This window comes from Rhodofomes roseus (assembly GCF_022264815.1).
Source record: "Rhodofomes roseus strain CIRM-BRFM 1785 chromosome Unknown C8Q71scaffold_12, whole genome shotgun sequence".
NCBI lineage: Eukaryota > Fungi > Basidiomycota > Agaricomycetes > Polyporales > Fomitopsidaceae > Rhodofomes > Rhodofomes roseus.
In genome coordinates this window covers 27,995-53,827 of record NW_025952968.1, presented here as the reverse complement: position 1 = coordinate 53,827, position 25,833 = coordinate 27,995, and the positions used below count along the sequence as shown (strand labels likewise).

Below are 25,833 nucleotides of genomic sequence, written 5' to 3'. Positions count from 1 at the left end.
CGAGAACACATAGCGACCGGTCTGAGGCAAGAAGGCATCGAGGTAAATGAGTCTGAAGAGGTGACGCGACAATGTGGGGCAAATGCAGTGAGCAAATAAAGACGAATTATAATGTGAATGCATAAATAGACTGGAGTACCACTCCACGAGTTCAAGAACTGCCGAGGACAGTAGGGCGAGCGGTAATGACCGTCTCCATGCTGTTCCTCGCGCCCTCGGCACGGACGCCAAGGCCTACGGTGCTAGTGCTCGATCCACGCTCTCTGCTCTTGAGGTCAGGGCTCCTGAGAGCATCGAAGTGAAACGTCTCCGAGGTAGTTGGGGTGCCTTGCTCACTATCGCTGCTCTGCTGCGTCCTGATGACGTTCTCGAGGCTGCCATAGCTAACTCTGGGGCTCGATGAATACGCACTCTGGAAGTCGGTATCTTCGTCGTCCGTGGTTACACTCGTACCAACCGACAGGGAAGGGGTGGTCGGTGTGATCGCACTGCGGGGCGTGGTAGACACAGTCGCGTTCGACACCATGGACGCGCTCGTGCGCAGAGTCGGAAGCTCGAGGCTCTGCTTGGTAACATTGGGTGCACTGGGAGTCTTAGACTCAGACGCCTCAGATGTCTTCTCCCGGGATACCTCTGTAACTGGTCGGGGTTCAGCGGGGGGTGCGGCTCGGGGAGCAGACGAAGCGGTGAAGTCACGTTTGCTGGAGCCTCGGGAGTGCTTTCCGTACGGCCGCCCACCTTTGTTCGGGCGACGACGAGACCTTGTCGACTCAGACATATCGCTCTCGCTAAGGTGGCCCTCCTGGGAGCGTCGAAGAGCATCTGCAGCTAAGGCCGACTCCAGCTGCAACGACTCGCGTAAATACTAAGTTCGATGGCTACGACGCGATCATACACTAACCTTCCGCTGGATCTCAAGCACCTTCTGTGCAATCTTGTCGCTCTTCTGACTGATCCCTTCGTCGACGGCAGACATGCCATCTTGGCCCTGCCGGTAATCCATCGACGAGAACCGCTTCTTTTTGGGTTCATCCTCCTCTTCCTCATCCACCTCAGCGAGAGTCTCCGTGGCCAACCGACGATGGTTCTCGGCCTCGAGGCCATCGTCGTCGACGAAAGACTCTACCAGGGTGGAGTCGGTCCCGAACGAGCGGAGGCCCCTAGTGCGCGAGTACGCAGGGTAGCCGCTAGGAGCGGACCGCGAGGACATGCGGCTGCTCGGACGTGAGCCACCGTACTCTGATGACTCGTCCACGTCCACGGCCATGTTCGCGAGGGCACGCTCGATCTGCGCTTCGACCTCGGCGATCATCTCCGTACGCTCCTCCTCCATCTTCTCCATCATATCCCGCATCTGCTCCAGCTCCTTGAGGGCATTGTTGTGGGCATCCTCCGTATCCCTCAACTCTGTAAAGACACATCAGTCACACCGGACGCAGACGACAACAGCCGTCTACTCACGAGACTGAAGCTTCATCTTCTCCGCCGCCGTGAGCGTGATGACACTCGACAGCCGCTTCGTCTCCCTCTGCTCCTTGTTGATCTTGGAGCGGAGCTCGCTCGCCTCCACGCTCAACTTCTCCGCATAATGTTCGAACGAAACAAACTTCTCCCTCCAGAGATCGGACTCCGTCATGAGGAAGTTCAAGCGGCGCGACAGCCGCCCGATCTTCGTCTCCAGTTCGTCGCGCGCATCGACGAAGGCAGTTGCCCGCTTGCGGATGGACATCTGGATGTGCTGCTCCGCAGCGGTGAGCCTCGGCGGGGCACGCACGGAGCCGAACGAGCTAATGCGCTTCAGTAATGATGGTTTTTTCAACTGAAGGGTGCGCCACGGGCTGTCAGTCATTGGTCTAAAAGGCGGCGATGAATCGCACTCACTTTGTCTGCCAGAACGCTGTCAAAGGCCTGGATGATGCGGGTGGAATGCCACCACTCCGGAGGCTTCACCATGTCCGCCACTGCAGTCGAGGCTGCGCCCCTCTTCGCCTGGATTTTGCAGACGGGTCTGAACCGCCCTGCAGGGAACGCCTCCTTGAACTCACTGCATACACCACGTCAAAATACACTTCGCCTCTGGCACACACATAGACGTACCTCGGAACACAGTGATCAGGGTGGTAATGAGGCTCGAACGCCGTAAGCAGGCGCTGACGGTACTTGTCGCGCTGCTGCTTAGTCGAGACTGTACCAGTGGGCGGCGCGGGGCAGTTGAGGTAGTTGATATCCAAGTCTACGACGCACACCTCGGGAGGCGGACGCACGCAGTAGCGCGCCTCCGTTGCGAGTCCGATGATCCACGGGCCAGGGTCGTCGACGTAGATCTTCGCGTCACGCGAGTGCACCGTCGAGAGCGCGACGCCGCTCCACCCGCGCAGCTCAACGAGATACTTGATCGTGTGCACAGCGATGCCCAGGATCGCGGGGTGCCGCGAGAAGAAGAGGACCCTCCCTGTGGGCGCGAGAGCGATCTGCGGTGCACATGGCGGCGATCAGTCAAGTTTAACACATGTATGCGGGGCAGGGACACGAGGCTACGCACCTCGCAAATGGTCAAGATGTTGTCAATGTTCAGACACTTGAACAGCGGCCACATAGTGAAGTTCACATCGACCAGGCCGCGGCCGAAGTCCAACCCACCGGGGAAGCGCGCGACTACCTCGAGGCTCGTCTCCGAGCTGGAGGTATTCGGTGCGGCGGAGGCGTCAAGACGTACGAGTTCGCCAGGACGAGGAGCAGGATGCGAGAGAATCTTGCTTATCTGGAGGGTGTGCGACTGCACGTCCTTGGAAAAGCGCGCCCACGAGAGAGTGAGGTAGTCGCGCATGAGGTCATAGATGGGGAATCGCGAAACGAGAGCTATTAGAACAGGATTGAGCATACTCTCGCTTCGTAGAGCCAGGTCCACCACTTACTGAGCGCATACGGCAGCCAAAACACGGTATCACCGGGCAAGAACAGCGTGCTCTCACCGGGACCGTGCCCCACCATACTCGCGACCTCAAAGTCGCTCTCACTAATCGCACCGCTCTCCCCGTCTGTCTCAGCCTCCACGTCCGTCTCCACATCCGTACCGGCGCCCCACGGCCCACGCGCACTCATTCTTGCACGGCGGCGCGCCTGGGCCGTAGGGTCTGGATGGCTGCTCGCGTCGCTGCCATGTCTATGGCCCTTGACACGGGCAAGCGAGCTCTGTCCGCTCTCCTTGCGCGGCCGGCTCGCCTCGAGAGTGCGGCGGATGGCCGAAGTGCGCTCTGCGTCGGCATGGGACCAGACGGTGAGGCAGACGCCGTGATACGTGATCTGGTTAGCCGACGCTGACTTTGCGCCCTGGCCAAGGTCTGCGCTGCCGTGCCCGGAGGGCCCGAGGTACGCGGAGGACGGGCGGGCGGCATGGAAGGGATCGTCGCCGTAGGGATAGGGGAAGGAGAGCAGGGAGGCGCGCGGATCTGAGTTGGAGGTCATTACAGACGCGCGCAGGAGGTCCGTCGACGCGGACGGTGCGAGGGGTGTTGCGGGTGCGGGGAGCGTATAGGTGAATGTGTGGACGGTGGACGCGGGTTGCAGTGTTGACGCGATGATCTCGACTTCGCGCGGGAAGGAGAGCTGCCAAAGTCAAATAAGGGCGAGGGAACAGCATGCAAATCGTCAGTTGCTCCGTTGGCGCGATGCAGAGATCGGCGGACGCACCTTTAGAGCCTTCGAGAGCATCTTGCCCACATCCTGCTTGCTCAGGTGTCCCTGGCTGCTGAACACGGGTGTGCCATCGTCCTGCTTGCCCTTCTTCTTGCGCTTGCCGCCGCCGCCGCCGCCTGCACCAGGACTAACGGTACTTCCAAGAACCTCAGGTCGCCACCACCTGCCCACGGCACCATCCGTATGGTGGAGGCCCATCACCGAGTCTGGATCGGCCAGGGTCCATGTATGCGGACTCTTCGGCAGTCCAGAAACGACATAGAGCGAGGCTAATGGCAAGGTGGGGCCCGCCGCTGGCGGGGGAGCCGAGACAGTGGTTGTTGGGGGTGTAGAACGAGCGGAACGAGCGGACGCGAGCGAGGTGCGGGTGGACGCGGGAATGGGCTCCATTTCTTTACGGTGCCTGATACCGAGGACGCGCGACGCCTTGTCCGGACGCGATGCGATGGACTGGGTGTCGGGGCCAGGGAGGTCGACGGTCACGTAGTCGATGTCGTCCTCGTCCTCGCGGGTGGTGGGCTCGGCGACGGAGGCGCGGGAGGCAGAGGGGGTGAAGTGGTTGCTGTTGTCAACCGAGTCCTTGTTTGGGTTGGACGGCGCCGAAATGGTAATGATCGGGTCAGGCGCTGGAATGGGGCGGGGCACACGGCCTGACGCTAGCCGCGGCGAGGTTGGCTCCGTCCTGCTGAACGTGCTCGAGGCGGAGCGGAGGCTGAGGTTGCTCCTCTGGCCATGGGGGCGGCGAGCAGCGAGCGAGGAGGAGAGGATGTTGGGGTTGCGGCCGTGCGTGCCGTCGTCGTCGTCGTTGAACGGAGACTTGAGGATGCGCTCGCCGATCAGGGGCTGGACGGGGGCGTTGGCCCTAGTGCGAGCCTGCATGCGGGGACAGGAGGCGGCGGAGGAGGAGAAAGGGAGCAGAAAAGGAGAGTGGAAAGGCAGCGGTGCCTTGTTGGAGATGCAGAAGGAGGAGAGCAGGAAGAGCCAGGAAGAGCCTCTGCGCGTCGACCTCCGTCACGGTCGCCTTCGCGCCGTGAAACATATCGCTTCGCAGGCCATCAATTTTCGACATCTAGCGGTGAGAACCTTCTCCCCATTCTTTCCTTATACGCCGCCCTCCACTCTACGTATCTCACGCCTGCAATGTAGGACCTGCGCCCACTCGTTCTGTACACGCCCTCGCGCCGTCTCCTGCAGCGAGCACGACGTGTGCGCCCGGGGCGGCGGCGGGTGGCCGGCTCGCTGGCGAAGACCTATCTGCTGCCAGCGAAGCACCGAAGCCCGCCCTAGGACGCGCTCACGTGGCCGTGACGCGAGAAGCCTCCGCTTAGCGTGAGATCCAATCGACGCGTCGCGCTCGAATCGCAGATCCTCGGCCACTGCCGCATCCAGCCACCTCCGCCCCCGTTGATTCACCGGCCTGTCTCCCACGCCCCGCCAGCAGGACTGGTGAGCGTGGCGGCAGCCTGCAGGGAGTCTCTGAGTTGGACGTTATAGCGACGCCTCCAGATACTTATGCAAGTCGTCCTAGGTACCGTCCGGCTTGGATGTTGCTACTTCTATTCTGTTGCTACGGCCGCATCACTATGCCCAGGTCCTATCGCGCCTTCCCCGCCACTTCAGCAGCCAATACCCCAGGCTCTAGTCTTTGCCGCTCTCCGGTACGTGGCCTATCGCACCCGTACGCCCACTACTTGAACTTCAGGGCAGCTAGCGCATCTTATGTCATTATGTACCTGCAGTAGCAATGGCACCAATCGGCCTACTCTTGACTTCCCTACATCGATGTATACCGCGCGATTGCTGGACGATCAGCAGAGACGTCTTTGCATCCCCGTTTACAGTAGCCCGCCGCCAAGCAACCGCGCTCACGCACAGATGCCGCATCCGCGCAATCTTGCATCCTGAACGGCTTGTTGCGGCCTATAAATCCACAGTTCATCATCATCATTGGCATCCTGAACGTTCTACTTTGGTTCTACTTCCCATGATCCTGTCAAGTACATAAGACCGGCCTACAGGTGCCGCAAATCACGATGCTGCATTTCGCTGCCAATCCGTATCTGCGAATGACGATTCGTAAGAAGGTGCATTGTCAGTACCCCCGCCGTTCTGTTCTTCCACCCTCAAGCTCGCCGCTCGCCCGCATCCTATTGCAAGTACTTCTAGCTGCCAGAAGGCGCCCCACAGGTAACGCGTTCTCACCGATAGCACTGCTCGTGCGAAGGGCGTCTCGTAATCCCGCTCACTGGTGAGTTTGTGTGATCGTATATCAATCGTATATGGCTGACAACTCTTCCCTGTGCTCAGGCCCATGAAATGAAGGGATTCGCGGAGGCCCGTCCTCATTGCGTTTCCCCCGGCGAAGAGGCGTCCATTAATTTTCCTAAGTTACACCATGTGCTTACGTTCCTCAGCCAGGGGCCATCACTCTTCAGGGACATACATAATATTATTCAGCGGCCCGCCGTTGATGCACATTGCAGACACTGTACTGTGGCTTTCGCGTTGATGTCAAGTTCGAGTTCCCTTTAAACTATGGTATTCTTCGTTCAGATGGACATTGGCAGCTGTCGCCCGAACATTAATCACGTAGAGTCCTCGTCCTCCGTCCAAGAATACAATAATATCGTCAGTCTATATGTAATATTCGCTGTCCGTGAGCGATCACAGAAGATGAACCTGCGACCGTAAACGCAATGACCTCCGCGGGCCACGGCAATCCAGGCCACGCCGGCCGGAGGGTCATCCCCGACCAGTCAATGCCGGCGAAAACGCACATCCTCGTCTTCACTTCGCGCTCGATCCCGCCACCGCGAACACATTCCTCAGCCACTTCCACCGTCCCCGCGCATGCCTCCCCTCACCCATCGTCCTCGCCCGCTCCTCCTCCTGCCGCTCACCACCGCCCGACCCCTCCTCCCTCGCGCCCTCCACGTCTCCTCTCAACCGCTGCACGTCCCTACTCGCCCTCACCTCCCCGCCCTCACTCACCACCCTCCTCATGCTCTCGGCACCGACCGTCGGCCGCCTCCGCCGTTCCCGTGGCACCAGCGCGAATCCGGGGCTCACCGGGCTCAGCCCGATCGAGAACCCACTCAGCGCCGGGGGGCCCGGCACCGTCCCTCCGCCAGGCGGGCTGAGCGGCGCGGCGATCGTCGTGCGTCGCCGCCTACTCGTGCTCCCGCCGAGCGAGGACTCGGGGCTCTGGGCGGTTCCGAAGGACGAGCGCGAGCGGTGCATCGAGCTTGCGCCCGTCCCGCTTTCGAGTTGCGATTCCGTGCGGAGTCGGCGGGCGCGTGGCGGGAGCGGCGTGACGGGTGAAGGCGGTGCGACGGGCGCGGGCGGCTCGGTGATGCAGCGGTGGTGCTGCTGCACGTCTGCTTGCACTTGAGCTTGGTCGGGTTGTACGGCACCCAGGCGGATGTCCTCGCTCCGCGAACGGCGCGTGCGCGACTGGCTGGGCTGTGGTGCGTGCATCGGGAGAGGCTCGTCGTCATGCTGCTCGTGTTCGTCCTCAGATTCGCCCTCGCTCACGTCGGATTGGAGTAGGGGGACGGATTCGTCTTCCTCGTTCTCCCCGGCGGTCCATGCGCCGATGTCGATGCTGTATCCGCCCGCTGGTGGGAAGCTAACGATCCACACGCCCGCGAGTAGGATAACAATGCCGACGAGGACGAGGATGAGCTGCTTCTTAGACAAGACGGAGAATTGGTCGAAATACACCAGACCATTGAAGATAGATGATAAATTGTAGAGGCAGAATGCCACTGAGAGCGAAGTGCGAGATCAATCAGGTGTGCAACAATTGCTGAAGAATAGAACTTACAAGGGCATATAACGGTCGGGTCAGCCAGGACCAGACTCTTATGCATATACCAGAGCTGCAAGAGGGCACATACGCCCAGGCTGAGTAGCAGCACCCATGCCTGCCACCTCCAAAACTGATTATCCCCTCCGATGGTGAGCATGAGGAGCTCAACACCGCTCTTAGCGAATAGAAGGCACATGCCCGAGATGATGCCAGAGAAAGATGCATAGGAGCCGGCAAGGAAGAGTGGTGTGCGGGTTGACTTCGTCGCGAAGGAGATTGTGGTGGAGATGATGGATTGGCTGCCAGAAGGCGAGGGAGACTTGGAGCGATTGTAAGACTGGGGGCGGGGTTTGCGGTCAATGAGGGGTGTTCTTTCATTGTGGTCGACTGCATGGGTCGCCGTGGTGCTGTTGGTCAAGATAGAGGGTTGTGATGTGGGGAGAACGAGTGGTGAGAGCGGCGGCGAGACGTCGGGTAGTACCATACGGCGCCGGTAGGAGTATTCAGCGATGTGAGTCTGCGCGCAAGGTCAGTTCACATCAAGCGAACAAGAAAGCGAGGACTCGTACGATGGCCAGCGAGACAACGGTTACCATGCCCAGGAGGGAGAAGTAGACTATGAAGACGGGGCGATTCCACAGCATGAGCAGGTCTTCGAGGGAGTGAGTGGGCTCTGGTACAATGCCGTAGATCGCAATTAGCACCGCGCCGCCAGCGATGAGCAGCGTGCCCAGAAGCATCCATATTGAGAAGACATCTCCAAGAAGGATACGTGCAAAGAATGCGTTCCACAACAGGGAGACCGCTCCAAGGGGCGCGAGAATCACAACTGGAAGCGAGGCGATCTGGAAGATGGACCCGAAGAGGTTCGAGGAGATGAATATCGCTGCACGCACAGATCAGCGTGTACGCCTATACATTCTGAGAAGGTGCACGCACAGAAGCCTAATAGCCAAAGCCTACATGCACGTCAACAGTCGAGCAGGCGCGGAAATGAGGGGGCGTGTGCAACTCACGGCCTACGGTGTTCGACCTTCTGCTGGTCCTCGGGGAGCTGCTGGTTGAGGACATGGCTCTTGCGCTGGACGGTGAGACCGAGAGACTGTACGAAGGACGCGAGGAGGCCGACGATGATGCCTACGGGGATGGATATGTGGGAGTCGCCGTCGAGCTGGGCGGCCATTACATGAAGCCCTGAGCCAGTTCACTGCTTTAACTTAAACACGCGCGACGGGCGCGACGCCACCAGCCGCCCCGTTGCCTTTCTAGGCTCGCTCACGTGCGCCGTCCTCCCTCGCGCCTCTGCTCGCAGCGCGTCGCGCGGGGCGTTTGTCCCGATCACACACTGGCATTGCCATCTACAACCATCTAGTATCTCTTGGATAGTACATAGCCACAGTACAGGCTATGGATTCTAGGCTATTTTCAGAGTTGTTTACTGAGCCATATGGCCCCTACTTGGATAGTGAAGTGTTAACTGATGTCTGCAAGAGCGTCCCCTCAAAGATGCTTGGTCTGACGAGCTTCATGCTTGAGTGCGGAGGAAACCCCATCGGGTAAGCTGCTGCTCAATCCAGTCATTTGTGCTTAACGTGAAAACCATAGCCTCACCCAATCCGAACCGTGTCAGCCTGAATACCAAAAGTCTCGAGTCCTCGAGCATGGCCTCAGGTTCCGTGGAGTGCTCACGATTGAGAAACTCGAGTGGCTGCAGCCACTGGCAATCAAACGCCTCAACAAGGACATTCATCTGCGCCATTCGGGCTCCCGTATCAAAGAGGGCAGGAGACCGCCCCGCGACTCTGAGACTCCTCCTCTGGAGCACCTGTACTTGCGGCCTGCAGCCAAACGAAGAATCAAAGTCACGATACAGGGGGAAAAGCTCTTCCCCTTCGTCTATCTCAAAGAAAGTGAAGTTACCATAGCTGATATGCCAATACTGATCCTTGCTGATTCGTGTGCCGTTGACAGAGGACGTATTAAATGGGCTATTCATGATGTCTGTGGATAGGTTCGTCCAGTATGCGAGTGTTGTCTCTAGTACCTACTCATACTCCCCAGGAATAGGCGTTATGAGATAGTCTCCATGGACGTGAGCACATATACTGACAGTCGCAAGGTACTGATAGTCATTGTGCCATCGAGACTTGAGATTGACCCTCTACGCAGTACTTCGGGCGTTACCGCACGCTCAGGATCCTGGAAGACGTAGTCAAGATTGACAGAAGCATCCAGCGCGCTCGCGGTGAGCCAGAGACACCCAGGGATGAGCGCACCCCAGAGTGGTTCTCCGATATGTACCTGAAGCACCTGGCGAACCCGGTCATGGCACGGCAGCGCCGGATTGTCTGGACCCCAGACGACTCGGACATCGAAGAAGGTACGGAGGGGAAGATGAAGAACGGGCGCGAACATGTGCTGCGGCACGTCCCCGGCGTGGAAGTGCGCTCGCTGCTGGCGATGCATGCGGTATGGATCCGTAACGATCAGAGCAACAGGACGTCGAACAGGGTCGTGGATCTGGATGTGTGGGCCGCATGGGTGCGCAGATCACAGATGATCCGAATCGACGCGTGGAAGAATGGTGTCAAATGGGGCTGGTTCGACGAGGAGGATGCTAACGGACCGCTGAGCGAAGGCGAACTTGAGGACGTCGAGCCAGTGATGAAACGACGCTCAAAGAAGAAAACGAAGCCAAAGGTCTGTCTCACCATCTCGCTGTATGACCCAGTCTATCTAATTACGGATGGCTAGGCTCCCCAACGACAAGCTCGAGCATCAGCGTCTACCTCGCGCGCTCCTGTGCGCATCGAGCGACCCCTCTTTTATCCGGAGGAAGACGAGGCGGTGGAACAAGGCAACGTCTACGACCCGGACTTCTCTCCCCCATCCTCTGCGCCCGCTTCTGATTGGGACTCCGACGACTCGCGCCCATCCCGCCCCTTGACGCCCCTCGACCCCGAGATCGCCAAGGTTGTCCCCGCCGCTATCTTCTACCAACCCATGCTGCCTGATGCGTCCTTCATTTGGCTGTGCCCCGTGGAGGACTGCGACTATAGACTGTCCCTCCTTGAATTGAACGAAGAGCATTATGGCCACCTTACCCGGGAATGCGTGCGATCTTTCAAGAAGGGCCGGTGGCAGTTGAGCGAACAGTGGGTGCAGCGCGCGTTCATGCAGCTTGTCTCAAAGCACTATGAGGATCACTTGGAAAGAGTAGGAGTCATCATGCACGAGCGCGGCAAACAGGTGAGTCCTTGATTTCAACCCTATGCACACCCATGGCGCTAGGTGCGCTGACAATGTCATACAAGACACGTCTAGAGTGGAAGAGCCCCAAACATCACCCCCCTCCGCTTGTAAGGAGCCGGCGGCCTATACTGCGACCTGATTCAGACGAAGAAGTCAAGGTCGAGCAACCTGACTAGGTGAAGCATGCTTATGGATGCTTTCCGAATCTTGGCACATCCACACACAACTGTCGAAGGAGCAAAAGAAAGCAATGCTATAATACAGTACTATGCGATGTTGTAGAAATACATGAATCCTATGCTAGCTCGATGCTTCAGTCCATCCCGTTTTGTCCTACACTTTGAGTCGCGAGAGATGCCGACCCGCAGCTAACGCGCTCAGTCCATCTCCTCGATCTCGATGTCGTCGATGTCGTCGTAATCGACGTCCATGCTGTCCGCACTCGCCTCGTGATTGGGTACGATCTGGAGGCGGTTGTGCGGTCCGTCGAAGCGCACCTTGATCGTCTCGCCGTCGCGCACGCGGTCCCCGAGGATGAGAACCGAGAGCGGGTTGAGGAGCTCGTTCTGGATCGCACGGTTGAGTGGGCGCGCGCCGTACACGGGTGAGTAGCCGATCGAGACGAGGTACTGCTTCGCGGCGGGCTCGAGGTCGAGGGCCATCTTGCGGTCCACGAGGCGGTCCTGCACCTCCTTGAGCCGGAGGTCGATAATCTTGAGAATGTGCTTCTGCGAGAGCGTGCGGAAGATGACGATATCGTCAACCCGGTTGATAAACTCGGGCGGGAAGTGCGTGCGGATCGCGCCCATGACGAGCTCGCGCGTCTCGGGCCTGACGGGCCCGTCGCCCATGTCGTTGAGGAACGTCGCGCCGAGGTTGCTCGTCATGATGATGACGGTGTTGCGGAAGTCGACCACACGGCCTTGGCCGTCCGTGAGCCGGCCGTCGTCGAGCACCTGCAGGAAGAGCGTGACGAACTCGCGCGACGCCTTCTCGATCTCGTCAATGAGCACAATCGAGTACGGCTTCCGGCGGATGTACTCCGTGAGCTGCCCCCCCTGGTCGTGGCCGACGTAGCCCGGAGGAGCACCGATGAGACGAGCGATCGAGTGCTTCTCAGAGTATTCGGAGCCATCGATACGGATCATGGCTTCGGGTGAGTCGAAGAGCACTGTCGCGAGCTGTCAAGATACCAGTCAGGCTACATGTTAAATAAGCACAAGTAATATGCGATAACTTACTGTCTTGCTCATCAATGTCTTGCCCGTACCAGAGGGACCTGCGAACAGGAAGCTAGCAATTGGGCGCTGCTCATTCCGCAGGCCACTCCTGCTGAGCCGGATCGCGTTCGCGACTGCCTTGACCGCCTCCGGCTGTCCTACAACCTGCTCGCCAAGGATTTTCTCCATCCGCAGCAACTTCTCCTTCTCCGTGCTCATCAGCCGCGTCACAGGAATGTTCGTCCACTTTGCGACGATCTCCGCAATCTGCTCCGGGGTGACGGTGTCGGTGCCTCCGCCCATCGCGGCGTCCTCCTCAGCTTTCTTAGCCTCGAGCTGGTGGAGGCGCGCCTGGAGGTCGGGCAGCGCGTAGTAGCGCAGGTCGGACGCGGTCGCGAGGTCGTAGCGCCGCTCGGCCTCGTCCGCCTTCGCCTTGAGCTCGTCGATCTTCTTGCGGACGTTCTGGATCTCCTCTCCGCGCGCCTTCTCGGCCTCGTACTGCGCTTGGAGGGGCTGGAGCTGGTCGTCGACGTCGGCGATGGCTTTGCGCGCGAGAGCGAGGCGTTCCTTTGAGGCTTCGTCCTTCTCGCGCTCGAGGGCGTGGATCTCGACTTCGAGCTCAAGTTTGCGCCGCTGGAGCTTGTCGATCGCTTCAGGCGCGGTCTCACGCGTTACGCGGACACTAGATACCAGCGTCAGTATCTTCATCAGTAAGAAGAGACGAGCAATATGACTTACCTTGCGCATGCTTCGTCGACCAGATCAATGGCAGAGTCAGGCAGGCGTCTTGACGTGAGGTAGCGGTGGGCGAGAGTCGCAGCTTGGATGAGCGCCCCATCGAGAATCCGGACACCGTGGTGCACCTCGTACTTGTCGCGGATACCACGGAGGATGCTGATCGTCTCGGGGGCGGACGGCTCGTTGACGAGCACCTGGGCGAACCGCCGCTCGAGCGCTGGGTCCTTCTCGATGTATTGCCGGTACTCCGCAAGAGTCGTCGCACCGATGCACCGGAGCTTGCCACGAGCGAGGAGGGGCTTGAACAGGTTCGCAGCGTCCATGCCGCCACCCTCTGCGCCGCGGCCGGCCATGATGAGGTGGAGTTCGTCGATGAAGAGGATGATGCTCGTGCCCTCGTCCGCGGCCTTCTCGACTTCGTTGAGGACAGCCTTGATACGCTCCTCGTATTCGCCCTTGTACTTCGCGCCGGCCATGAGCGCACCCATGTCGAGCGAATAGAGGCGGCCGAGGAGCGAGGCGGGGACGTCGCGGTTGACGATACGCTGTGCGAGGCCTTCTGCGATGGCGGACTTTCCTACACCCGGTTCACCGATGAGGACAGGGTTGTTCTTTGTCCTGAGGGATAGTCAGTACACACGTCCAAGCTCACTATATGCGCATATTGACTCACCGTCTGCAGAGAATGCGGATCGCGCGGCGGATCTCGTTGTCGCGACCGATGACAGGGTCAAGTTTGCCCTCCTCCGCGAGGGCGGTCAGGTCTTGTGCGTACTTGCCGAGCGCATCGAAGCCCTGCTCCGCGTTCTTGCTGTCGACGCGCCTGTTGCCGCGGAGCTGGTCAACCGCGGTCTTGAGGGAGGCCTCAGTGAGACCTGCCTCCTTCAGGACAGGCTGTATTGACGAGTCCTTGATGAGCGCGGAAAGGAGGTGGTCTTGTGCGATGTAGGAGTCGTGCATGGTCTTGCGCAGGGACTCGGCCTCGCGGAGGACCTTGAGTGCTTGGCCGCTGAGAGTGATCTCGTCGGGTGGTGGGGATTGTGTCGGTAGACGGACGATCACCTTCTGCAGACCACGTTTAACGATGGTCTAGGAGACGAATGTCAGTTCGCTGTTTCTCAGTGCTGCGAGCTTGAGTGCACTTACCGGATCACCGCCTGCCTTTTCGATGACAGACTTGAAGAGTGAGCTGCTACCATGGGTAGTGCTGAGACCGCCAGGAACACCGTCTCCGGCACCGTCGTTAAGCAGTGCAAAGGCGATATGTGCCGGGTATACTGTGGATCGAAGTCAGCGTTGAGTGAGAGGTTAACAGATTGAAGACGGCATACCTTGGACATTGGCGTAGTCCTTGGCCTGCTGAATGGCAGTTGCCAAGGTCTCCTGGGTCTTGTCAGTGAAGTTCATGCTTGCAGCCATGGTGTTCGTGCAAGGTCGTCAAAGTAGAAAGAGATGCGAATGGGTAACAGGGGATTAGGAGTCGTGAAAGCCCGTAAATGATTGTGAGACTGAGGTTGGGCGGCGGGGTCTGCTGGAGACTATATACGCCTTGCGCCCTCGCGCGGGGACGTTCTCGAATGGGTGCAGGCATTCGCCAGCCATCTCGGTCGCTCTCCAGCCGTCCCGAATGAGGCAGAACGTTCGACGCTCGTCCCAATCCGGCTAAGTGATGTCATTCCCACGTATCCCGACGCGTCCCCGGTCCGAACCGCCCCGGCGTGACAACCCGACCCCGTCAACTGAGCCAGTTCGCCTCGTCCGGATCGGCGCGCACACCTCGCCGCCGTCACCAGCGTCGTCTGCGCACACTCGACCGCCATGCTCGCCCGACGCCTCCCGCGCGTCGCCCAACCCCTCGCTCGTCTCTCCTCCTCCATAGCGTCCTCCACCAGCCCTGTACCTGCCAACGAGGCCCCGTCGAAGGACGCTGTCATCCAGCAGGCCCCCAACTACCCAGCAACATGGTCAACTAGCCAGCGACCACGCCCGCAAGGTCGCTCGGGTCCTCGCTTCGAGCAGACCAACATGGAGTTGCAGCCAAACCCTCCAAGTGCGCTGCAGATGATCGCGGATGAGCCCATTCGCGTTGTACATGGTCGCAAGGCCGTCTGTGACGGCGGTACGTTCTTCGCATGCATGGTATTATTAATTGGCCTATAATCGGTTCGCTGTGCCCCAGGAGGAGGCCCTCTTGGCCACCCCAAGATCTTCATCAACCTCGTGCGTATCCTTCTTTGGCTTCTACGACTCATATTGACACCATGGTCAGGACAAGCCTGGGCCGAAACCGTGCGGGTATGTCACCTTTGACCGAGTAGATTGCACTCCGTACCCATCTGATGTCACTTATCTATCTGCGTGCCTCTGTCCCAGATACTGGTGAGTGCTTTTGTACCTGCGACCGTTTCACGATCTGACGGTCTATCGTATAGCGGCCTGCGCTTTGAGCAAGCACCACACCACGGACACGAGCATTAATTTCTGCTTTGGTTGAATGGGGCGTTGATGACGGGCCAAGCGTGTACACTTTGTTAGAGAGGAATTGCATGGTCTCATTGTCGCGATACCAACGCAAGGTGCGACGCTCACTCGGTCACCGAGACTCAAAGAGTTGTACAAATGGGCTGTAGCAGGTATGTCCGCACTCATCCTCCACATGGATCACGCAGATGCCCAGAGCCTTCCTCACTCTTCATGCAAATCGCAAAGGAGTTGGGGTACTGGTAAAGTACTCACCATGGTTTGTCCGTCGGTGCTGACCTGAAGGTTGAGGAACGTCGACCACGGACCATGGCCTACCTTTGATTTGGCATCTCGTCAAGAAGACTCGACCACGCAAGGATTACCATCTGATGCTGTATATTGGGCTGCAGCCACAGCACCGACGCTGATACACTTGTAGAAGTCGGAGACGGGACGCAGAACAAAGCAAAATAACGAAACATAGCACTATAGATGATTGAGTAGACACTCGTTCATCAACACGATCAGACCAGGACGACTTGATCGGCCAACGCGAATATTCAAATGACCAAACAGGTGAGTACTCTATGTGAGATGGGCATTGTGTATCCAGTATCGTAGAAAGAGAGGTTCAATGCGCGACATCTCGCCGTCCTATTGTCGAAGGTGATAGACCGCTCATTAAAACAGGGAAGGGGAAAGGGTTCGTCGAATCAGATCGTTTGTAGCTGCACAGCTCTTCAAAGTGAGTCTTGCAGCCACTCCTTGTTCTCGTGAACTGGCCATAGGATGTCGTCCTAGCTGTCAGTAGACATCTTTCGTCGGCATCTTGTGTAAACGCTGTGAGCACATCCCCAATTACACGGCGTGTCAACGCAGTCGCGGCGCAAACCTAAAAGGACGCGGGGGAGGGCGACAGCGTTGCACGGATTAGGATGTCCGGTTCGCGACAAAGATCTTCGACGCAGCAGCAGTCCAGGCCCGCCTTCTGTTACCGTGTCGCTGCATCTCGTCACTGGCAAGTCGGCGCAATCATCTTCGTGCGACATGTCGTTTCCACTAACGACTCTTCTGTGACATGGAGAGGTATTGGCACCGGGCTAGTTCTGGGGAGGCAGACCCGGAGACCTGCTGCGTACGTACGCAATCTGATCTCATCTATCCCGCAGAGGTCGACTTGTCAACGTTTCAACAGTGATCGTTATCGTTGCATGGAAGAAAGGGTCTCATCCACTTTCTCGCGGGGCACTCGTCATGATATTATTCGCGCCCCAGCCACAGCCGTGCTCATTTGTCGTTACACTCCATGCAGCCGATTTGGGAACAGATGACGCTGATACAGAGCTTCCTGTGAGTACTGCATTCGCAGCCAAAGTCTATGCAGGCCTCCGTCCGCGACCGAGATACAATGAACGACTCGGAGTGTAGCGATGGGATCTGGCCGGGAGGAGTCTCGCAGTATCCGAGGCTCCGAGCGTCGCGGGGCTCGCACGATGCGATCTGGCGTGCGCAATCAGCGCCATATGGGCGTGAGAACCGACGAGTCGCCGAGTGGTTGGGACTCGGAGGACGCTGGAGGACGTCGGTCAGTCATCGGTCCCGCATCAACCCACCATCACGCCTCCGAGGCTTCTGGCCGTGCGCGCGGCGTACGGGCAGCCTGGATGCGGCCGAATTTGAAGATGGTGGATCCGCTGTCGTGATTGCCTGATAGACTAGCGTCGATGGGACGCACCCGTGTACACCCCATGACATCAACTCGCCAACGTACCTTGGAGTGTGCGGAACACAGGGAGCTCGAGCAGAGGGAGCGTTTGGTGGTATCAGGTCAATTACTATATGCAACTCACAAACACAGAGAGCCCAACCCCTTTTCACAAACCACCGAAAGTAGTGGATAAAAATACATCGGAATCTACGGTAAGAACAGAGAAAAACGAGCTGCTTGGGAGGCAGAGCAGTGTGTGTACCTACGAATAGTGCGAAAAATACTGTACGCGAGTGTCGAAAGTGAAGCGCGGGACAGAACAACGGCAGAACGAGAGTGTGGTTTGGGCGATGAGGATGGGGATGCAGGTGCGGTGAGTCGGAAGGCCCGCGAACATTGTACAGGCGTGTACACACGGATGCAAGTGCGGATACGCAGCCTCCGGGGCGCGGGCAAATATGGGGATGCAGTGCGGGCGAGGAACGAGGCGCAGGAGAGACGAGACGATCCAGATGCGCAGAGACAGGTGACAGGTGCGGCGGACGCGAAGTGAGTGTGCGAGCGTGCGGATAACAGACCGAAGTGCACGAGGAACGCGAAGAGATGGCAGCGATGAGAGGGTGAGATGAGAGCAAGAGGCGTGCTTAAATAGGAACCAAAAGCGAATAATGAGAGTGTGTACGCCTGGGTGCATGCGGCGCGATGGATGCAATGCAGTAGTGATTTACAAGCCTGAGGCGCCTTGGTACTGGTGTTAGCTCATGTCGTCGTCGATGTCATCCGGCGATGTGAACGACATCGGCGACAGTGGGGGATACTCCCCATCCGCAACAGCTTCCAGATGCGCGAATGGCGGTAACGAGCCCGGTCGGTCAAAGCCCTGTAATGGTGGCTGTCCCACAACAATCAGTCGACCATCTTGACATGCAACGAAAGGTAGACTCACGACTTTGAAGATCGGGTTAATGGCTGACTTCGGTGCAACACCCGGACTAGGAGGATGTCCTTGGGGTTGTCCTCCCAGGAACTGTTGATGTCGAGAGGGCGGCTGAAGCGAGAGGTGCATGCCTTCCGGCCTTCTTGACACGAAGCTTGAGCTATCTTGTATGCTCGTGCTCGAGGATCGCTCATGCTGCCACGTTGGTGACGATAATGAGAGCATATGCATCGGTGGTGGAGGCGGCGAGCCGCCGCCTCCTTCAGACACCGACGACGTGTCGATCGACGAGCGCAAATTGAACTCGTTGAGCTGCTGCTCTAGCGAGAACGACGTCGACGACCGTGCCCGCAGCGAGAAGTCGTCTGTCCGCAATGAGTTCATCGACGTCATACGGCCCATGCTGCCCGCATACGTGCTCGTCCGATATCGAGACCGCGCCGGCCCCGGGTCACTGTCCACCGTCGCAAACGAGATGACGGACATCCCGCTCGGCAGGTCAGAGGACGACATCGAATGGTCGTCGTCAAACTCCCTCCGCCTCGCCTTCGGCACGCGTTCGTCGTCGGACCTACGCCAGCTCGAGCTATCCTCAGGATTAAAGCTCCCGCTCGCCGCGTCCAACGTTCGTGAGCTCGGGCCATGGCTCTGGCTCTGGCGGATCGCACCCGTCGCCGCGGGCTGCTTGCCCTTATCTCTGGGCGGGCGGTAGCTCGGCGGGGGCACGCTCATCGTCGAACTCTGCGCCGCAAGCCAGTGCCAGTCGACCGCGGCCGCGTCGCCCTGGCCCTGCTTCATCATCCGCCGCTGTTTCTCCATGACCGCACGCGCCTGGTCGCGCTGCATCTTCTGCGCGAGCTGCCGCCTCTGCTTCTCCGCCTCCGCCTTCATCCGCTCCGCCTCCTTCTTCCGCGACTTCGCGTCCGTCGCCGGTGCGGGGAGGGCCTCGGTCACGATCGGGCTGAGCTCGCTCAGGCTGCGACTATCCGTGCTGCTCGACTGCGTCCGCTTCAGGCTCGGGATCGACCCTGCGCTCGCGACGTTGACCTCCTGCACTGGAGGGAGCGGAGGCTCGCCTTGAACCTGGCCCTTGTCGCCGTGCCCGCCGAACATGCTGAGGCCCCATTTGCTGCTCTTCTTCGCGAAGCCGAAGGGCGCGAGTTTGCTCAGCTTGGGTGCGTGCGCCTGCGACACGTCGTGGTTCTGCATCGGGTCGTGGATGGGCTCGGGCTCGACTGGCCGCGACGGGTACTCGCGCGCCATGGGCGATGTCTGGATCTCCGTCTGGTCGTTGGTAACGACGTAGTGCTCCGGAAGCCCCTCAGTCTGAGGCGACACGTCCATCGCGTCCCATTCGGCCTGCCCAGGGTGCTGGCTGTAGTACGTGCCGGCACGGTCGCCCCCGAATGAGTACGTCGAAGAACCAAACGCAGACTGACCGTCGGCTCCAGGCTGAGGTACACCTGGTGGTTGGATCCCGTTAGGCTGATCATACCTGTAGTCAGAGAACCTGGACGACGACTCTGAGCTGTCGCGTGGTACTGTCTGTGACTCGAAGAATGACGACCGATGTGACGAGGACGCTGCGGGAATGTGTACATTGGACGGCTGGAAGTCTGGCTTGTGATTGACCGATGTGTGCGTGTGCGACAGTGGGAGATGCCGCGGCGATATCGAGGTCAGCGACGAGGCAACACTGCGTTGGTCGGCTCGTACAGCGAGGGCGGTCTGCAGCGGCTGCGTAGGAGGCGGAGGCGGATGGTTCAGCGGTGTTGTCTCAATCAAGTACGGGTGCTGAAGACATTGCAAACTCGTGAGCCGCTGATCAGGATCATACTTGAGCAGATCTGATATGCAGTCAACGAGCTTGGGCGGGACCGAGGGTTCGAAGAGAGCGCGAAAATCCTTCGGGACAATCTGCACACCAGCATATCAACCAGCTCAGTCTAGGCCTATATGCGCACAAACACGAGACCACGCACCTTCTGAAAAGCGAACCCTACCGCCTTGGCCATCTTCACGCCTCTTGGCCATCTCCCGCCACCGACCGGTTTCCCGCGCTCGTCCAACCCGTAGTTGTCCACCGGGTCGCCGAGCAGCTCGCATATACGCGCAACCTGGTCTATCTCACCCTGGCCCGGGAAGAGTGGCCGCAGGTTGACGAGCTCTGCCATGATAGTACCGAGCGCCCACATGTCGACAGGGTTCGAGTAGTCCCTGCTTTTGAGGAGAACCTCTGGGGCACGATACCACCGCGTCGAAACGTACTCCGTGTATGGTGGTTTACTTTGCGTCTCGCGCGCGAGACCAAAGTCGGCCAGCTTGACAATCACGACGACGTCCTTCTCGAGCGGTGTGTCTGGCGGTGCGACTGGCGACAACGTCCGGTAATCATACAAACCTGTTGTTGTCACCAGCAGGTTCTCCGGCTTCATATCACGGTGGAAGTAGCCCGACGCGTGGATATGGTGCAGCCCCGAGACGACCTGGCGGAAGATGGACGAGACGAGGCCGCCGGCGAGAGGTTTGCCTTTTCGGGACTTGATGAGTTGATACAGATTCCCCTCCATGGACTCGAAGACGAAGTAGAGCTCCTTGGTCTGCGGCAGGAGGAAGAAGTCGTATAGGGGGATTATATTGGGGTGGTATGCTATCGCACGCAAGGACTGTGGGATGAAATGGGAGACGCGTTGGGAGCGCGTACGGAAAGCAAAGCAGTGATGACGCACCTCGAGCTCCTTCAGCTTCTTACACTCATCCCATCCGCCCTCCCACTTCTTCTTCATCCTCTTGACGGCGACAAGGCGTTTGCCAGCGTATTCGCGCTTTGCGCCCGCACCGCACTGCATGGCGGACAGCGGGGTATTGGGCGGTAGCGTCCCATGCCAATCACAGAGCCAGACGGTTCCGAATGAGCCGTCCCCCACCACTTTGAGCGGTGTATATGACCGCGTCGAGGCTACGACGCACGCGAAATGTACACATCAGCATGGAATGATGGCACAAGGGAAACGCGAGAGAAGGCGGCAAAGGAAGGGGGGACACAAAGCAAGACACTCACTGCTCCGCGCATCGCCCACGACGAGCTGGTTGTTCTGTACAGTGACGGACGGGATGCCGACGACGTAGACGGGGTCCTTGGGGGCGGGCGGCTGAGCCTGGCGTTGGTTCTGGGAAGGAGGGGCTTGTTGTTGCGGTTGCGGGGGTTGTGGATGTGCATGGCCGTTTGGGAGGGGTTGGTAAAGGCCGTTTGGCATGTGGTTGGAATACCCGTTGTGGATTGGGAGTGAGTGATGGCCTGGTGGGACATGGGTTGTGTACATGATCCTTGGTGCACTAGCATCGCCCGCGGTGTATGGGATATTAGAGTGTGGGGTGCGCGGATTGCATGAGATAATAGGGGATAAAATAGAGATGGCGGGGCGGGTGCAGGGCGGGGGGCGACGACGGAGCGTGCGGGAGAGGGAGAGGGAGAGAGAAGACGGCGAGCAGGTGGCGGATGTTTGGCGTCGAGTCGGCGAGCCGAAAGTGATCGGTACGACTGTTGTGGGTAATTGAATTCACTACCGCCCGGCTGTCAAGGGCTCCTCTGCTTATCCTGGCCGTGACGCTGTGCAGTCCGCGGCGAATGCAGCGTGCCCGGGATGGCTGGGCGGGTGGGGGCTGCGGGGCACGGCGAGGGGCACGACGAGCTGGGCGGGTGCTGTTGGGTCAGTACAGACGTCGACGGCGGTGGCGCGTGTGCGTCTGCGAGCGAGAAACCAAGCCGCCCGAAAAGGCATGGCGCATCCGGGCGCCTCTCGCTGCCGCCTGCGTCGGCAATCCTCCATGTGCTGGGGCTGTGTGCGCCAGATCCCGATCCCACCCATCGCCGCCATCAATGTCCCGCCCGCCGCCTCGCCCGCCGCCTGCCGCTGCAGCCCGCCCAGCACACACACATCGCCCGCGACCGCCTCCCGCGGCTGCAGATCGCAGGATCACCGCGCTGATGGGCGAGAAGCGCGCTGGCATGTGCACTGTCGCCGCATTTGTCAACCATCATCCTTCCCAGCTTCCCGCCCCACGTCCGCGTCGACGTCGCGTACCACGCCTGCAGTCCCGCCACCACACCCTGCCCGCCCCATCTGTCACACCCGTCTGTCACGGCCGTGACGACCGCCCGCCCCCTGCCATCGAGCAGCAATCAAACGGCGACCAACGCCCACCATGACACGATCTGCACACACGCCCACTTCGCTCCGTCGTGATTCCCAACTTCCCCGCTATCGGCAGATGCTGACTGACCCTTCCCATGCCCCCAGCCCACACTTCGCTTCCATGCATCTCCTTCGCTTGGCTTACTCTCGACTGACACCCAACCATGCCTCGACCCTCTCCCTCTCCTCCTCCCGCCGGCCTTTGCTCGCGTTCGCATTCGTTCTCTGTCGACCTTACCGAACAGATCCGACGCGCCACGATTATTCTGCCCGTCGGCGCGGGAACTTAACCTCAGCTGGGCTAATGATTGCCTTCTTCGATGCATCAGGTCTTCATCTTCGGTCCCGTGTCTCATCAATCTCCTGCTCACGCGAGCCGTATGTAACGTCTACGGCTGTCTACGGGCCACTCTCGACCCGAATTCTCACCCACCTTCAGGTGGTTCGCGACGTCTTCTTGCACCTTCGTGCTTTCGCTGTCCACTCTCCTATATCATCTATGAGGTATCCAAAGTCTACTGCAATACATACGGTAACAGCACCACCCCGGCTGCAAGTCACCAGCAACATTGTACATTAGGTTTGCGCATCATCGTCATGCACATGTGTCCGCCGCTCCTCTCTAGTATGGCACCTCGTCAAATAACTTGGACACGCTCTCTCCGTAGTGGCTGCGCCTGATCACCTCGGCAAGCACACCTCCAATGTCAATTACCTCAATCTTGTCGCATTTCGCCATGTTCTCTTGCTGCGGCAGCGTGTTGGTGACGATCAGCTTCTCCAACGCGCTCTCCTGGATGTTCTTCAGCGCTTTGCCACTCAGGATCCCGTGCGTAACGAGGCCGAAGATGCGCGGCGCCCCCGCTTCCGACAGGTGTTGCGCGGCGAGGCAGAGTGTGCCGCATGTGTCGGCCATGTCGTCGACGAGAATGGCGGTCTTGCCCTTGACGCGCCCGACGAGGACCATCCGCGAGACTTCGTTCGCCTTCTTCCGTTCCTTGTGGAACAACGCAAAGTCGACACCGAGCCGATCCGCTATTGACGTCGCACTGCAGCGTGCCAACATGAACGTGAATACGATGCACGTAACGTGGGAGCAAGGTTTGTCAAGGTATGACGTACCGCTTTGCACCGCCAGCGTCCGGGGAGACGATCACTATCTGGGAGACGTCGAAGTTGGTGCGGATGTACTGGGTTGCAGACGGCTCCGCGTAGAGCTATGGAAACACAGCTGAAGGTCAGCCGGACAGCACAGGGGAACGGTACTCACGCTGCGCGGAAAGACTAGTATAAGTTACGTGGTGCAGAGCAACACCGAAGAGACGTACTTGTCTACAGGGACGTCGAAGAAGCCCTGGATTTGCGACGCGTGCAGGTCCATCGTCTGGTTGCAGCCCATGTTAGCTCACACGACCCTCTCGCCGAAGATCGCTGCCAACGCAGCACAGGACTGCGGTAACGATGCCGGCGGTGTACTCACGATGACATGGTCGCAGCCGGATTTTTGAAGCATGTTGGCTACGAGCTTCGCCGTGATCGGTGCGCGGCTCTTGTCCTTCTTGTCCTGCCGTGAGTACGGGTACAGGGGGACGACCGCCGTGATGCGCTTCGCGCTCGCGGTTTTGCAGGCGTGCACCATGATGCAGATCTCCATGAGCGCGGTGTTGACCTGCCCGCAGCCCGTGTTGATGATGTACACATCGTCTTCGCGCACCGATTCTGCGATGCGCACGCCCGTCTCGCCGATGCTGCTCTTCGTGACCTCAGCCTTGCTGAGCGGAATTCCGAGCCTATGTATGACGTCCACATCCAGGAGCAGTGCGGGGAAATGGTCAAGAAAGCACTTGCACGGAGAGGGAAGGGGTATACCGTCGTGTTATGATCTCTGCGAGCTCGGGGTGACTGGTACCTGTGATGACGGCGAGCAATACCACGGTCAGCAACCACCCATCGATGTCGCGGGGCGTACTCACCGGTGAAAATCTTGATGCCGTTACCGGTGAACATTTTGCATACATGAAACGAATAAAGATACGATGCGAAACGAAATGAGAGAAACCAGGCAGGAGCACACGGGTGACGATGCAGGGAGGAGGAGAAATCGGGGCGCAGCGGCTGCCGCTGCAGGCCGATGCTGGGGCGGTGGTGGGGTCGGGGACTCCGGGCGCCTGGTGAATTTGGCTTCGCGCTGAACAATTGCCTTATCGGGCAGCAAATTTTGGATAACGTCAGCGATGCGCGCTGTCCGGATTTGGCAGTGGTTAGAACGTTCGTCTGCGGAGTGGTCGTCGCTCGCACCCTGTCGCTGTCCTGACGAGTGCTGTGCGCACAGCAAATGGATAGATGGGGAAATACAACCCACCTCTTCACTCCAGACCTGTTCACTCAGAATCTGCGTCGTCAGCGAAGAGGCGTCGGCCCGCGGTAGCCTGTCCGCATTGGTACATGCCGACAATGGTCGGGAAGTTCTTCTTCGACTCGACGGTTGAATCTGCTTTTCACTGGCTCGTGTCTCACTGCCAGTGCAAACGTCTTCGTGTCGCTCGGCCGGTCCGATCGCAACGATTTCTTGCGTGTCTCACCGCACACCATCCCTGTTCCAGTGTCATACCGCCAGTACCCTAGTATGCATCAGCGGAATGTAGCTTGCAACTGAAATTTTTTGGTGGTCTAGGTTGGTCTGATCCACGGACGACCGCCGTCGGACATGCGGGCCCATACAATACCCCACGTCCCGGTGGGTGAGTAAGTATTACGACCAGAACCGCTATTCAAATGTAATCTTACTGTGGCCGGTGAGTCTGTGAAGCACCTCCTGTGCCGTAGTAGCATGCGCTGATACCTCATCTGGTCTACCTAGAAGTCCTGCTTATAGAGCTTCAGTACAGACCGAAAGATCCGTACTAAGTCCAGAGTGTATCTCACTCTATCAGGCAGGCCACGAGGTCCACAAGGTTCGTTGTGACAAAGGCCAGCGAAGATCCTCCGAGTGATTGCACTGACGGTCTGCATGACAATGCGGCTGCCAGACTGAGACAGACTCGCGCAGCGTGTGCGGGGCAGATCTTCCCACAGGTGTGTGTATCGAGCGTACGTGGACCGACTGGAACCGTCTCGCTGCGTTGACGTTGATTGCCAGCAGTCCGAGAGACCATGAGCTTCCACGCAGACGTTCTGGGGCACCTGCACAGGCTACAAGGCTGCTACGTACGTCCGCCATCCTGGCGCCATGTCCGTTATTCGGGTGGTCGCCCTGGGCCCGGCCCTTCCGCGAACATCGCGGCACTGAGGTATGTGCTCTAATTTTGTCGAGCTATCGCACCTTTCTCGCGTGTTGTCAGCGAACTCGAAGGCAACTCGGAGGACATGGGCATTGGATGTATCGGTTCCGTCTGATTCACGGTGATCGCTGCCTCTATGGAGTATCCCAGACATCGCCGCCGACCAGTCATGTACGCAGTCAGGCCCTGCATAGCATCCGCAGTGCCCGCGGCGTAGCACACCAAATCGAGACCCGTTTGACAGACCAAGTACTAACGAGTGAAGCCCAACGAACACATTGATTCAGGTACTCTGCGACTGGGGAACACTAGGACATTTGGATCTTAGCACTAAGCTACAAACTTGTGAGGACGAGTGTGCACGACGGATATCGATAGGTAGGAAAGCGAGTGTCAAACGCAAGACGAGACGGGACGAGACAAGGGACTAAAGGGAGGACAATAGTAAGCCGGCGGTAGATGAGGGGGATATGTCACCACGCGGGATAACAATGGGAGGTCTTGGATACTCGAACGTAGGATATGTGGGGA

General features: G+C 58.9%; 8 protein-coding genes across 8 annotated transcripts; 3 read left to right on the top strand and 5 right to left on the bottom strand.

The window, feature by feature from the left end:
• Nucleotides 1-151: 151 nt before the first annotated feature.
• Nucleotides 152-4,575, bottom strand: C8Q71DRAFT_858402 (DENN domain-containing protein; the record flags this gene model as incomplete). Its single annotated transcript, XM_047927515.1, has 8 exons — nt 152-844; nt 902-1,407; nt 1,462-1,819; nt 1,882-2,044; nt 2,098-2,471; nt 2,543-2,859; nt 2,916-3,606; nt 3,691-4,575. 8 exons carry the CDS (start codon nt 4,573-4,575, stop codon nt 152-154), a joined length of 3,987 nt encoding a protein of 1,328 aa, XP_047777918.1.
• Nucleotides 4,576-4,927: 352 nt separating this feature from the next.
• On the top strand, nt 4,928-5,827 carry C8Q71DRAFT_83929 (uncharacterized protein). The gene is made up of 2 exons (XM_047926498.1): nt 4,928-5,374; nt 5,436-5,827. The coding sequence occupies exons 1-2, from the start codon at nt 5,209-5,211 to the stop codon at nt 5,699-5,701; spliced, it is 432 nt and encodes a 143-aa protein (XP_047777917.1). The 5' UTR covers nt 4,928-5,208; the 3' UTR covers nt 5,702-5,827.
• Nucleotides 5,828-6,262: 435 nt separating this feature from the next.
• C8Q71DRAFT_83700 (uncharacterized protein) lies at nt 6,263-8,825 on the bottom strand. The gene is made up of 5 exons (XM_047926457.1): nt 8,524-8,825; nt 8,447-8,466; nt 8,077-8,393; nt 7,523-8,024; nt 6,263-7,463 (listed from the first exon to the last, which is right to left on the bottom strand). Exons 1-5 carry the CDS (start codon nt 8,688-8,690, stop codon nt 6,484-6,486), a joined length of 1,986 nt encoding a protein of 661 aa, XP_047777916.1. The 5' UTR covers nt 8,691-8,825; the 3' UTR covers nt 6,263-6,483.
• A 188-nt stretch (nt 8,826-9,013) lies between these two features.
• Nucleotides 9,014-10,989, top strand: C8Q71DRAFT_907987 (uncharacterized protein; the record flags this gene model as incomplete). The annotated part of the gene is made up of 7 exons (XM_047928979.1): nt 9,014-9,063; nt 9,113-9,417; nt 9,479-9,518; nt 9,575-9,626; nt 9,677-10,207; nt 10,262-10,756; nt 10,822-10,989. 7 exons carry the CDS (start codon nt 9,014-9,016, stop codon nt 10,933-10,935), a joined length of 1,587 nt encoding a protein of 528 aa, XP_047777915.1. The 3' UTR covers nt 10,936-10,989.
• C8Q71DRAFT_762468 (P-loop containing nucleoside triphosphate hydrolase protein) lies at nt 10,990-14,364 on the bottom strand. The gene is made up of 6 exons (XM_047923921.1): nt 14,049-14,364; nt 13,864-13,994; nt 13,391-13,806; nt 12,718-13,335; nt 12,001-12,661; nt 10,990-11,940 (listed from the first exon to the last, which is right to left on the bottom strand). The coding sequence occupies exons 1-6, from the start codon at nt 14,134-14,136 to the stop codon at nt 11,137-11,139; spliced, it is 2,718 nt and encodes a 905-aa protein (XP_047777914.1). The 5' UTR covers nt 14,137-14,364; the 3' UTR covers nt 10,990-11,136.
• A 128-nt stretch (nt 14,365-14,492) lies between these two features.
• Nucleotides 14,493-15,306, top strand: C8Q71DRAFT_762456 (ubiquinone oxidoreductase 20 kd subunit). The gene is made up of 4 exons (XM_047923920.1): nt 14,493-14,836; nt 14,897-14,937; nt 14,987-15,096; nt 15,150-15,306. The coding sequence occupies exons 1-4, from the start codon at nt 14,536-14,538 to the stop codon at nt 15,193-15,195; spliced, it is 498 nt and encodes a 165-aa protein (XP_047777913.1). The 5' UTR covers nt 14,493-14,535; the 3' UTR covers nt 15,196-15,306.
• Nucleotides 15,307-17,642: 2,336 nt separating this feature from the next.
• On the bottom strand, nt 17,643-21,082 carry C8Q71DRAFT_797145 (kinase-like protein; the record flags this gene model as incomplete). The annotated part of the gene is made up of 5 exons (XM_047925726.1): nt 17,643-17,780; nt 17,835-19,742; nt 19,808-20,491; nt 20,555-20,784; nt 20,887-21,082. The coding sequence occupies 5 exons, from the start codon at nt 21,080-21,082 to the stop codon at nt 17,643-17,645; spliced, it is 3,156 nt and encodes a 1,051-aa protein (XP_047777912.1).
• Nucleotides 21,083-22,480: 1,398 nt separating this feature from the next.
• On the bottom strand, nt 22,481-24,177 carry C8Q71DRAFT_762447 (phosphoribosyl pyrophosphokinase). Its single transcript, XM_047923919.1, has 6 exons — nt 23,995-24,177; nt 23,891-23,930; nt 23,502-23,811; nt 23,346-23,405; nt 23,144-23,238; nt 22,481-23,070 (listed from the first exon to the last, which is right to left on the bottom strand). Exons 1-6 carry the CDS (start codon nt 24,026-24,028, stop codon nt 22,644-22,646), a joined length of 966 nt encoding a protein of 321 aa, XP_047777911.1. The 5' UTR covers nt 24,029-24,177; the 3' UTR covers nt 22,481-22,643.
• Between the last annotated feature and the right edge of the window lie 1,656 nt (nt 24,178-25,833).

Bases quoted from the DNA above. Each gene is read 5' to 3' on its own strand.
- C8Q71DRAFT_83700 (XM_047926457.1), bottom strand. From the start codon at position 8,690: ATGGCCGCCCAGCTCGACGGCGACTCCCACATATCCATCCCCGTAGGC. The intron at 8,467-8,523 runs GTGAGTTGCACA...ACGTGCATGTAG, and splicing joins AAGGTCGAACACCGTAGGCC to GCTTTGGCTATTAGGCTTCT. The intron at 7,464-7,522 runs GTAAGTTCTATT...CTTCGCTCTCAG, and splicing joins CCCGACCGTTATATGCCCTT to TGGCATTCTGCCTCTACAAT.
- C8Q71DRAFT_83929 (XM_047926498.1), top strand. From the start codon at position 5,209: ATGCAAGTCGTCCTAGGTACCGTCCGGCTTGGATGTTGCTACTTCTAT. The intron at 5,375-5,435 runs GTACGCCCACTA...ATGTACCTGCAG, and splicing joins GTACGTGGCCTATCGCACCC to TAGCAATGGCACCAATCGGC.
- C8Q71DRAFT_762447 (XM_047923919.1), bottom strand. From the start codon at position 24,028: ATGTTCACCGGTAACGGCATCAAGATTTTCACCG. The intron at 23,812-23,890 runs GTATACCCCTTC...CGTCATACATAG, and splicing joins GCAGAGATCATAACACGACG to GCTCGGAATTCCGCTCAGCA. The intron at 23,239-23,345 runs GTCTCTTCGGTG...GTGTTTCCATAG, and splicing joins ACGTCCCTGTAGACAAGTAC to CTCTACGCGGAGCCGTCTGC.
- C8Q71DRAFT_762456 (XM_047923920.1), top strand. From the start codon at position 14,536: ATGCTCGCCCGACGCCTCCCGCGCGTCGCCCAACCCCTCGCTCGTCTC. The intron at 14,837-14,896 runs GTACGTTCTTCG...GCTGTGCCCCAG, and splicing joins CAAGGCCGTCTGTGACGGCG to GAGGAGGCCCTCTTGGCCAC. The intron at 14,938-14,986 runs GTGCGTATCCTT...CACCATGGTCAG, and splicing joins CCAAGATCTTCATCAACCTC to GACAAGCCTGGGCCGAAACC.
- C8Q71DRAFT_762468 (XM_047923921.1), bottom strand. From the start codon at position 14,136: ATGGCTGCAAGCATGAACTTCACTGACAAGACCCAGGAGACCTTGGCA. The intron at 13,807-13,863 runs GTAAGTGCACTC...TTCGTCTCCTAG, and splicing joins AAAAGGCAGGCGGTGATCCG to ACCATCGTTAAACGTGGTCT. The intron at 11,941-12,000 runs GTAAGTTATCGC...GTATCTTGACAG, and splicing joins AGACATTGATGAGCAAGACA to CTCGCGACAGTGCTCTTCGA.